General features: G+C 35.0%; 1 protein-coding gene across 6 annotated transcripts in view; it reads left to right on the plus strand.

Annotated features, from left to right (window-relative positions):
• Positions 1 to 10,311, plus strand: part of LOC123551902 (uncharacterized) — a 27,023-nt gene extending 16,712 nt beyond the window's left edge. For all 6 annotated transcript variants that reach the window (XM_053541451.1, XM_053541453.1, XM_053541455.1 and 3 more), the window contains 9 exons: positions 881 to 1,177; positions 1,430 to 1,489; positions 3,294 to 3,403; positions 4,052 to 4,100; positions 4,368 to 4,481; positions 5,042 to 5,128; positions 5,766 to 6,182; positions 8,485 to 8,601; positions 8,837 to 10,311. In XM_053541451.1, the coding sequence (XP_053397426.1) occupies positions 881 to 1,177; positions 1,430 to 1,489; positions 3,294 to 3,403; positions 4,052 to 4,100; positions 4,368 to 4,481; positions 5,042 to 5,128; positions 5,766 to 6,182; positions 8,485 to 8,601; positions 8,837 to 9,033 (1,448 nt within the window). In that variant the 3' untranslated portion in view covers positions 9,034 to 10,311. The remainder of the gene's footprint in view (positions 1 to 880; positions 1,178 to 1,429; positions 1,490 to 3,293; positions 3,404 to 4,051; positions 4,101 to 4,367; positions 4,482 to 5,041; positions 5,129 to 5,765; positions 6,183 to 8,484; positions 8,602 to 8,836) is intronic.
• Positions 10,312 to 11,672: the final 1,361 nt, after the last annotated feature.

The following is an 11,672-nucleotide window of genomic DNA, read 5'->3' on the forward strand; positions in this document are numbered from 1 at the left end:
TACATCGGTCCGTATGTCCATTGTAACCGCTCCATATCTACTTAACCACTGAAAATATTTCCCTTAAACTAGAGTCATTTGTTAACCTCATCAAGACAAGGTGCAAAGTCAAACATTTGGAGGTCAAAGATTAAATTGCTTGTGTTTAATCCATATTGTCTAATTTGATTGAATGATCTTCATGAAACTTATATCCATGTGTTTGCCTCACAAAGTCGACATGCAGAGTACAAAACCCAGATCAGTAAGTCCAAGGTCAAAGTCACACTCAAAGATATAAAACTTGTGCCCACTCCATTTTGTCTAAACCGCTTATCTTTGTGCCCGCTCCATATTTTCCAAAACTGCTGGGAAGATTTTCATAAAACTAGTATCAGTTGTTAACCTGATCAAAACGTTGTGCATAGCATACAATACAAGTAATTAGGTGGACGATCAATGTCGCACTGAGAGGTCAGATTAGGTGGATCAAAAAGTAGACACAAATATGACGAAATCCAGTTAGGTATTTTTAGATATTTTTTATTTTTGACTTGTATCTATACTTTGCTTCAGGTAAAATAATGGATTCTTGCCAAAGCCTATTGTAATTTATGATATCAAAGGGATTAAAATGATTACCAAATATACCTTGTTCTCATCCTTATATTTAGTTACAAAGGAATGATATCACCAATTCCTAATTCATTGAAAAACATAATACTAGCAGTTAACAAAAAGAACAGATTTATGCGGTCGGTTTCCTAACATTTCACATGCCGGATACATCCTGTAACCGTATTGATTGAGGAAGCTGAAAGTAATATGTTTGAAAAACTTTTGAATAAGTCCCATTGAAAGGAAATCAAACAAACGATATAAAAATATTTGATTTGGTTAGGTTTGAGAACAGCTGGCCCAAGCACAGGTGCACTGACTTCTTTTCCAAGAGCAACAGAAGGTTTACAACAAAGCAATACTCCATCACCTTCTGCAGAAGCAGCTGCCGGTACACGACAAACTAACCCAGCACCTGGTGCTGGAGGAAGAACAGACCCTACAATAACAGTGGTGGTAGATAATCCTAAACATCCAGATTATGTCAATATAGATTCTAGAGTTAGCTCATACCAAGGATGGCCAGATTACCTGGATCAAACCCCTAGACAGATGTCAGAAGCAGGTTTCTTCTATGTTGGTGGGTATCTTTCGTCTAAAGAAAAACATATTATATGGTTTTGTATCTGTTATTTCTGGTGAGAGTGACGGAATGTGCAAAATGAGAAAATCACACTTGCATTAATTAGTTAGATAACTTGCCAAATTAAGCTTTTGACATATGAGGTTGTTATATTTTCACTGACATACTGGAAACGTAAAACAAAAGAAACAACAATGAACTTGTATCAGGATATATTTTAATAACAATAAACCATCGTGTATTTTACAGGAGTTGCAGATTTCACTCGCTGCTATTGTTGTGGTGGGGGTCTGCGGAACTGGGAGCCAGGTAGGTTGCATGATGAGACTTTGTTTCATTCACTTTTTGATGAATAACTTTTTGATGAATAATGTATCTAATACTGTCCGTCATACAGCAGAGTAACAAAACAGGATACTTTTCTTTGTCTGTGTCTGTCTCTCTGACTGTCATGAGACAGATCATGAAATATCTAGAGCAGTAAGTGTAGATATAGACACGTGTCCTTGAAAGTACACTACGTGATACATTTTTGAAATCCTTTAGTTAGAATAATGTGCAATTGAAACAATCTAAACAATCATTTTCCTTTTGCCTTTCAATAATTAAGGAAAAAAACAATTGATATTTTCTGATCTTGTGAAATTAATAAAGTGGTTTGAGCATATTCCTCAAAATACACAATCGAATAAAATGTGTAGGAATGGGAAATAATAAATTATATATTACATCTTACGAACCATGGCCAGGGCTATATTACATCTTAATGAATCATGGCCATGGCCGCACCAAATCTTAATGTACCACGACCAAGGCTACATAATATCTTAATGAACCATGGCCAATGATAAAGTTACATATTAGAAAATCATGGCCGAGGCTGCACCAAATTTTAATGTACTACGACCAAGGCTATATCACATCTTAATGAATCATTGCCAAGACTACACCAAATCTTAATGTATTATTGCCAAGGCTGCGTTACGTCTTATAATGAATCATGGCCAAGGTTGCACCAAAACTTAATGTACTATGGCCAAGTCTACATCATATCTTGATAAACAATGGCGAAGGCTACACCAAATCTTATTATACACTATGGGAAAGACTACATCACATCTAACTGAACCATAGCCAAGGTTACACAACATCTTAATGAACCACAGCCTAGGCTACATCACGTTTTAATAAACATATCCAACACTATGTCAAAACTCACAGAACCATGACCGAGACTGCATCACATCTTGAGGATCTATGGCAAAGCTGAAATAACAGAAGTTGTTTCTGTTTCATACAAATACAAAATGAATAAATTTGTTCGCTCTGCTCCCTGGAAAATTGACAGATTATGTTTAATGTTTTAAAAGTGTAATATCTTATTCTCTTTCTTCAGTCATAATTGCAGAAATAGTCGTTCGAGTCATGCAAAAACTGTAAATTTTGCTCTGTCAGTAGTTTAACTTTTTTTTTTTTTTGGATTTAACGTCGCACCGACACATGATAGGTCATATGGCGACTTTCAAGCTTTTAATGGTGGAGGAAGACCCCGGGTGCCCCTCCGTGCATTATTTCATCACGAGCGGGCACCTGGGTAGAACCACCGACCTTCCGTAAGCCAGCTGGATGGCTTCCTCACATGAAGAATTCAACGCCCACAGTGAGGCTCGAACCCACATCGATGAGGGGCAAGTGATTTGAAGTCAGCGACCTTAACCACTCGGCCACGGAGGCCCCTCAGTAGTTTAATTAGATTTTAACTAGATTTGTATTGACTGTAAGAAAATATATCAAAGTCACCTTTTCTACCCAACTCTACCCAACTCTAAGATGTCGGGTCAGAACACAGCAAACTATTTTTGAAGGATTTGGTCTAAAACAAAACATCTAGATATTTTTTTTTCAAAATTTTTACTTTATCAAAACAGTTTTTATGTTCCCTTATTTTTCAAATTAACAAAAACTTGCATATCAGTACATACCATAATATTAGGCAGTAACTTCCAATTGAATTAGGTATTCTTGATATTTTGTCAAGTAAGTCACAATAGTTAAATAGTTACAATAATGTGTCAGATTCTGATTTGTATTCTCAACGATATATGTTTAACAGGTGATGATCCGATGTTGGAACATACAAGATGGTTCCCGCGTTGTGAATATGTCAACAAACTGAAAGGAGAGAGATATGTGGTTGCAGTACAGAGACGGCATCAAGAACATGTAAGTTTAGAAGTAGTGCATTTCTTTTGCTGTAGAAATAAAGCTAGTCAGAGTGGAGGGATGATACGTCTTATTCCAAAGAAACTGAAATAAAAGTTTTATAATTGTTTTTGGCAGTGCAGAATGATTTTAAATGAAACACATTACTTTGTTAGCTTAAGCCTTGTTCGAGTTTAATGGAAAGACTGGATAGCTTACACACTCAAACCTGCAATAAATCCAGTGGGATACTTAATTAGATTATTGATTGAAATTCAGGAATTTTAAGATGTTCAAAATGATTTTAGGTCTGCATGGTAGAAGAAATCTGAAATTTATACAACACTAAAATGTTTAAGCGAGGGTGTGTGTACCTTTATTAGTAATGGCTTTTCATTAGAGAAACACCTTAAACCCAACAGTGGAAAAGCGTGGCTTGAAAGCATATTTAGTTGTATTAACAGGGACATTGTTCAGAAAATAAAAAATTTCAATCTATACAATAACTGATTTGTTCTTAGCTTTAAGCTGACAATTGTCTCCTGTGAATCAAAGGTGACGGACAAATGACTTCAGACATACTGTCTATTGTTAAATTGTATTGATAGTAGAAGTCATGTGCTCCGTATTTGAAAAAGTTATTTTCTGCAAGTTTCACTTGTTTTGCAGATGGCTGAGCAACAAAGACAACAAATAGAGATTGCACAAAGACGGGATGGTATGTTGCATTATTTATATTAGATACTCAAAGAACATATTTCACTTTATCATGTCCAATTTGAAATATTCTTTACATTTCTTTACTGGATAGCAAAATAGTTAGAGCATTTTAATTGAAATAGTAATATTATGAACCAATTTCAGAGATATTTATTAAGTCTCAAAATATTCAAGCTCAGTAAAAAGTGATTTTGATAAATGCAAGTGCTTCTGTATTGCTTTTTAGTGTCAGAACTTAACGCTAAAAATTGTGTTGATCTTTTAGAAACTCGTAATCCTCCCGATCCAATGACAACAGAAGCTGCCGCAGTTATGCGGGAGATGGGCTACTCTGCTGATCGAACAAGGGAGGCGATCTTAGCTGTTAGACGACAAACAGGTTTGTCTTACATTTCTTGCATTCTAAGCATTTTAATCGTTGAGTGTCAATATCATAGATAAAAAAGGAATATGTACTATTATATGATACTCCTATAAGTAATTGTTTTGTACAGATTCATTTTGATTGTGGTTATTGTAAAATGACGGTGAATTTAGTAACTAAGAAATAGATTATTGTGTCTCCCGCCAACAAAGTGGTGCGGAGACGTATTTTTTGTTTGGTGCGGTCCGTTTGTCTGTCACAAAGTATGTCCACGCAACCCGTCTGACACCATACGGCGGATTCACACAAAACTTCTGCCAAACCGAGTTGTGCTTGTCATCAGCATGTTCTCAAATGAGTTATGGCCCTTGATTTGTCGTAATTTACATTGTCCACAGATCTATTCCAAGTCGTTGTGCATATTATCGGCTTGCTCTGGTTTAATGATTTTCAGCGGGGTTATGGTCATTGATTTGTTGACTTCTACTCTTGAAAAACAATCTCTAGTTTTAAGATGAGCATTTTAAAGATGAGCACAAGGTATGTTTACAGATCTATGTTTTTTCTTACTACAGGGTCATCAATGGTCACTACCCATCAAGTTCTAACTTGGTTACTAAATGATGAAGAGAGACGTTTAACTGGTAATTCAAGCAATACAGGTAAGTTATTGTATAACTGTTGACACTGTATGGAATGACTGGTCCTAGCTGCAAGGACATTTTAAAATCTTCTAACGGAGCATTTGGAATCTTTAAGCATCATAAGCATTGTTATGTTGACTGCTCTGTGACGCCCTCTTGATATTTTTAAATGGAAGGGCTGCCTTGGCCCAATGGTTATATTTGCTGACTGAGTCACTATTATTGGTTTTAATCCAACTGGGATCAAATGCTTCTCATGGGAGTAAACTATCCAGCAGGCTGACATAAAGTCACTGTTTATAAACAGATGCATAGCAATATACGAGAGAAACGTTGAGTCTCTTTCAACTACTAAAGCCGGAAAGTCATAGTTTGGCCTAAACTGTTACAGTTTGGATTGAAACCCAACAAAACACAAACAAACGAATGTATTTAAGTGAGAAAAGTTGACAGCTTGGGTGTATTTCAGAATTTTCGAAATGCATAAATAAAAGTAAGCACTCCATTATATTTTCATCACTTTTTTATATTTTTCTCATTATGTCCTGATATTTTGAAATATAATAGTTAATTCAAATTCAACATTGAAGAAAACAATTTGGTCAAAACATGATAACACGATTATCTTATAAGTTTTTTGTTTTTTTAATTTCAGAATTAGGCATTCAACCTCCACCTACTTCTACAGCAACTTCTTTAGTAGGAACCAGCACTCCTTCCTCTGTTGTATATACAGTAACCAGTATCCCATCTTCAATTGTACACACAGGAACCAGTATAGGAACTTCCATTGTGAACACGACTTCAAGCATATCTACTGCAACCTCCATAGTCAGTGCTGGTACAGCTACATCTACTGTGAGTTCATCATCAGTTTCTATTACAGCCGAAGTCCAACAGTCGGGCACTTCAGCTTCTGCTACAGCAGGAGGAAGCTCATCTGCACATGAGAATCAGCAGACTGGTTCAGGAAATAGTTCCAGCTCTAATTCAGCTAGTAAAACAAGTGTAGAAAAGCAGTCCGGAGCATGTGGTGGTGACAGTGGAGAATCCAAGTCTGCAACCAAAGAAGGTTTGACATTTGTCTTTTAGCTTCGATCATTAATTTTATGGTGTAAATTGATAATTCATAATATTGTTATTATCATAAATGTTATACTATCATTTTTTTACTAATTCTCTGGAGAAGAAGTACTGAAAGGGAGATTAAAGTTGCACATTACCAAATAGATGTCTAGCCTCAGATTAATATAGAAATGTTATTTTCATCTAATTTTATATTGACGAGTCCAAATCAGCAGCCAAAGAAAGTTTGTCTCAACAGATTTGAATTTAATGTACCTGTATATCGACATGTAAAATGAAAATTTAAAAAGAGAAATGTCACACATTAAGTCTGAAAATCTTAGTTGTTGTTAAGTAAATTATTTCCGAATAACCACAGGTATAGTCATGTTTTCACCGTTTTGTGTACAAAAGTAGAAAATCCGACTTTCGTCCGGAATATGTGTTTGAAGCGAGACCTCTGGCACAAAATAGTTTACTGTTCGACTTAAATAATGGCTACCTTTTCTTGAAAACTAAATGAAATTAGATTTTTAAACATATTTTGAAATCCAACTTTTGTTTTTTTTGTACACTAAACCACAGAAATTTCTATACATATGTTATTTCGGAAATGATTTGTATAACTTTAGTAAGATATTTATGTTACATGTGACATTTTTAGCTCCCCAGAGCACGAAGTGCTCAAGGTGAGCTTTTGTGATCGCCCTGTGTCCGTCGTCCGTCGTCGTCCGTCATCGTCAGTCGTCGTCCCTCGTCGTCAACAATTTGACTGTTAACACTCTAGAGGTCACAATTTTGGCCCAATCTTAATGAAACTTGGTCAGAATGTTACCCTCAATAAAATCGTGGAAAAGTTCGATATTGGGTCATCCGGGGTCAAAAACTAGGTCATCAGGTCAAATTTTTAAAAAAGCTTGTTAACACTCTAGAGGCCACATTTATGATCCTATCGTCGTGAATCTTGGTCAGAATATTTATGTTGATGATCTCTAGGCCAAGTTTTAATCTGGTTCATGTTGGATCAAAAACTAGGGCACCCGGCCAAATCAAAAGAAAAGCTTGTTAACACTCTAGAGGCCACATTTATGATCCTATCTTCATGAAACTTGGTCAGAATGTTTATCTTGATGATTCCTAGGCCAAATTTGAATCTGGGTCATGTCGGGTCAAAAACTAGGTCATTAGGTCAGATCAAAGGAAAATCTTTTTAACACTCTAGATACCACATTTTAAGTTTGAAACTCATAAGAATTAGAGAGAATGTTTGTCTTGATGACCTCTAGGTCAAGTTCGAATCTGGGTCATGTGGGGTCAAAAACTAGGTCACCCAGTCAAATTAAAGGAAAAGCTTGTTAACACTGTAGAGGCCACATTTTTTATCCTATCGTCATGAAACTTGGCCAGAATGTTTATCTGGATGATCTTTAGTCCACGTTTGAATCTGAATCATGTCAGATCAAAAACTTGGCCACTAGGCCAGATCAAAGGAAAATATTGTTAACACTCTAGGTACCACATTTTAAGTTTGAAACTTTTGAGGATTAGTCAAAGTGTTTGTCTTGATGATTTCTAGGGCAAGTTTGAATCTGGGTCATATGGGGTCAAAAACTAGGTCACCCAGTCAAATTAAAGGAAAAGCTTGTTAACACTCTAAAGGGTATATTTATGACCCTATATTCATGAAACTTGGTCAGAATGTTTATCTTGATGACCTCTAGGCCAAGTTTGAATCTGAATCATGTTGGGTAAAAAACTAGGTCTCCCGGTCAAATCAAAGGAAAAACTTGTTAACACTCTAAGAGGCCATATTTATGAACCTATCTTCATGAAACTTAGTCAAAATATTTATCTTGTTGATTTTCAGGCCAAGTTTGAATCTGGGTTATGTGGGGTCAAAAACTAGGGCACTAGATCAGATCAAAGGAAAATCTTGTTAACACTCTAGGGGCCACATTCTTCATTCAATCTTCATAAAACTTGGTCAGAATGTTTGGTATCATGAAGTTTTGTATGATTTTGACTCTGGGTCATGTAGGGTCAAAAACTAGGTCACTTAGTTAAATCAAAGGAAAAGCTTGTTTTTACTCGACATTTTGTCACAGTTTCATAAATTAACCATGGCTTATATATCAAGAATGTTATCTATATTAAGCAATTAAAATGGAACAAATATATCATGGCTCAGCCTTAAATACTGCCAGCATAACCTCCTTAAAGTAAACAACCTCTGGTATTGAGAAACAAAATATCAAATTTTGAAATATAAGAAGTATGTATATACTATGAAACCCCATGCTGTCCTTCAGATGCTAGCAACGGTGAGCCTACCAATAAAATAGCCAAGAAGAAAACTGCAAAGAAAAGAGCTAAAAATAAAGCAGGGATAAAATCAGAAACAACAGGTGCTACAGGGGGAGATTTAGGTAAGTTTAGTCTGTACTTTATACAAGTACAACTATAATACAAGATAAGATATTATGTTTATGGATTTAACAATATTTGTCATAGCATGTAGTGAAACATCAACAGATATTTGGATTGATACTGTAACAGTGAAAAAAATCTTATTATATAGAATGGCTGGTTTTACAATTTTAAGTTTACAATAAGTTTAAAATGATGTTTCAAACCAATTTTTTTCTGGTTTTTTTTTTCTAGATGCAAAATCACTGAAGGCAGAAAACGAAAAGTTGCGAGAAATGCAGACTTGCAAGATTTGTATGGTGCGAGCAGTCAACACTACCTTATTGCCGTGTGGCCATTTAGTATGCTGCGATACCTGTGCTGCACGGTTACAGAGATGCCCTATATGCAGAAAGAGAATTAAGGGAACAGTGAAGACATTCATGTCCTGAAGAGCTACAAGCATCTATAAAAATTGTTACATGTGTCCTGTCTCTTTACTACAACCTGGGAAGTCCTCACAGTCCTACTTTAGCCTGTAGAAAGCACAGCTCCTCAATCTTGTTCTGGCCAAGGTTAGAGTGGGTATGATTTGAATGAACAAAAGGGGAAAACATACGTAAACTTATAATTGATACAGGTTTTGGGAATGACAAATATCCTCTTTCTAAATTTTAAATATTTGTTTTGAAAAGATGATTGCAAGTAAAACACATATATTGCACCTAATGCTGAACATAGTTATTTTTCAATTTTGTTTATGCATTTTTATTTTTTATTTTTGTTAATCTATTGATTGTTAAATCATAATACACGAGACTGCTCCTAACTAAAGGCTTAACATTTACCAACAGGGCAATTCAAAGAACATGAAACTGTCTAGGTTATTGGGTTCATTCATTTGTATCTATTCTGAAGAACAATAGATCAGCTTGGTAGAAGTTTGGTCGGTGTCGTAGAGTGCAACAGTAGTTACTTGGATCCCATTTACAGTTAATAAAATAATGCCTACAAAGGCGATGGTTTACACTATTTATCCAAATGTGCATGATTACAGATCATTCTAGAAAATATCATGTTGATAAAATAATTGCAATGGTACATGCATATTTTAATGAAAATGTAACTTTGGCTTAAAATTAGTTTCAGATGATAAATGTACTAGTATCATGAGTATGTATTTGTACATAACTATTTTATATATACTTCGTATATAGTAGAGTCTTGATTATAATTTTTTTTTTATCAATTATTCTACAGATTGTACGGGTAATCAGGTGTAAAAGGACACTTTTATTTGCTTCTTACAGTATATCCAGGGGTAGGGTATAGCATGCACAGTGGTATTTTCTGGTCAACGAGTTTGTTTTATTTGATAGATTAGTTCTTGGGATTTAATTTTAAATTTCATTCATTATATATCGCAATAAAATGTTAAATTTTAATTCATTAATGAAGTAGTGCTTATTCACTTTCAAAAGTTGATCTGTTCTGAAATGAATTGTATTTTCTCCAGTAATAAATTTGAAATTATCCAAACTTCTATATCAGAAATGAGTGGGGATGCAACTTTGTTGCTTTAATATTGTGGATTTGTATCCCAACCGTTGTGTATCGTTCATATAGATACCTGTTTTTATAGGTTATTTCATAATGTTTAAGAGCAGTAAGAGTTGTTGATGCTTTCTGTGTATGTTTTGTAATTAAAAATTAAATGACATTTTCATACATTTGCTGTTTTTTCTTTCTATTCCTTGATCCGCAAATTAACTACGATGCACCACCATTACTAAACATGGAGCGTTCAAATGTTATTTAGTTCGCAGGTCTAAATGTGTTTGGGCTGCCCTAATGCACTCTACGGCAAAGAAGACACGGTCCGTACGGTAGGAAAGGTACCATGTTACGGATTATATCATCTGGATAACCTAGAGAGGTTTATTTTTGCAACCTCACCTTCCCCATTAGATTCATGATGTTAATTAAATATATTCGTGTATGTTTTTAAAGCTTTCTAGTCCTTAGTTTGCTTTTTTTAAGCGGTGGAGTTGTCTCCACCTTAATAATGTAACTTACATTTACATATGCGTTTCAATGCTAGATAATATTTGTTTCTTTTAACAGCAAAATGCTGGAAAGAAAAAAGAAAAAAGACGTTTTCAAATTTTTAGATTTGTGGAAAATTGGTACACTCGTATAACTTTCGATAAAACCGCTTAAAATAATTTTGCCATGTTTTTATTCAATCAAGATCGAATAATTCATAGACTTAAGTTATCGAAATAATGAGAATTTTCACCTTTCAGTATTTTTGTTACCTTTAATATGCTTACCCGACGATAAAAAGTGACGTCAAACGGAAAAAGGTAACGTGCATAATGTGACGCACTTAAAGGTAACGCATGCATGCTTTTAGAATTAAGTATAAAACTGCACGCGCATATTAAATGCTGTTCTGTTTTCTCAATTGTTTAATCGTTAAAATGTTTGGTAAATAAGTTTTATAATAACAGTGCTGTATGATCTTGCCTGTAGATACTGGACTAGACCAAACTAGACCAAACTAGAGATTAGACTATACTGGAGACTAGAGAGTGTCGTGGACTAGACTAAAGACTAGACTAAACGTCTTTACACTAGACTAGACTATATACTAAACTAGAGACTATAGGCTAGAGAATAGACTTGACACTAGACTCGACTGATTATACTAAACTAGGGACTAGACTTGACAAAACAAGAGACTGGCGTATTACTGAATATAGATTACGGTACAGGGATTTACATGCTGGGCGTGTCGTATCCAAAGCTACGTCCCCTATCATGGCCCTTATTAAGGGTGGACTGGGGAATGCCACATTTTTGGATACCTAGAAGCTGAAGATCCATTATGAATTCATTGCACGGCTTTAGAGAAGTAGACAGAGACATGTATTTCTGCTGCCTTGGCATTCTAAAGTCAGTAACAAACAATGGCTAACCGTTGATACTCCGGACATATTTTCCACCTTTAATTTGATCAAGGCGGACCTTGAATTTATTTACTAAAATTTATTAAGTAAAATATACAAAAAATTCTATATTTTACCTT

Source organism: Mercenaria mercenaria, chromosome 4 (genome assembly GCF_021730395.1).
Source record: "Mercenaria mercenaria strain notata chromosome 4, MADL_Memer_1, whole genome shotgun sequence".
Classification (NCBI taxonomy): domain Eukaryota; kingdom Metazoa; phylum Mollusca; class Bivalvia; order Venerida; family Veneridae; genus Mercenaria; species Mercenaria mercenaria.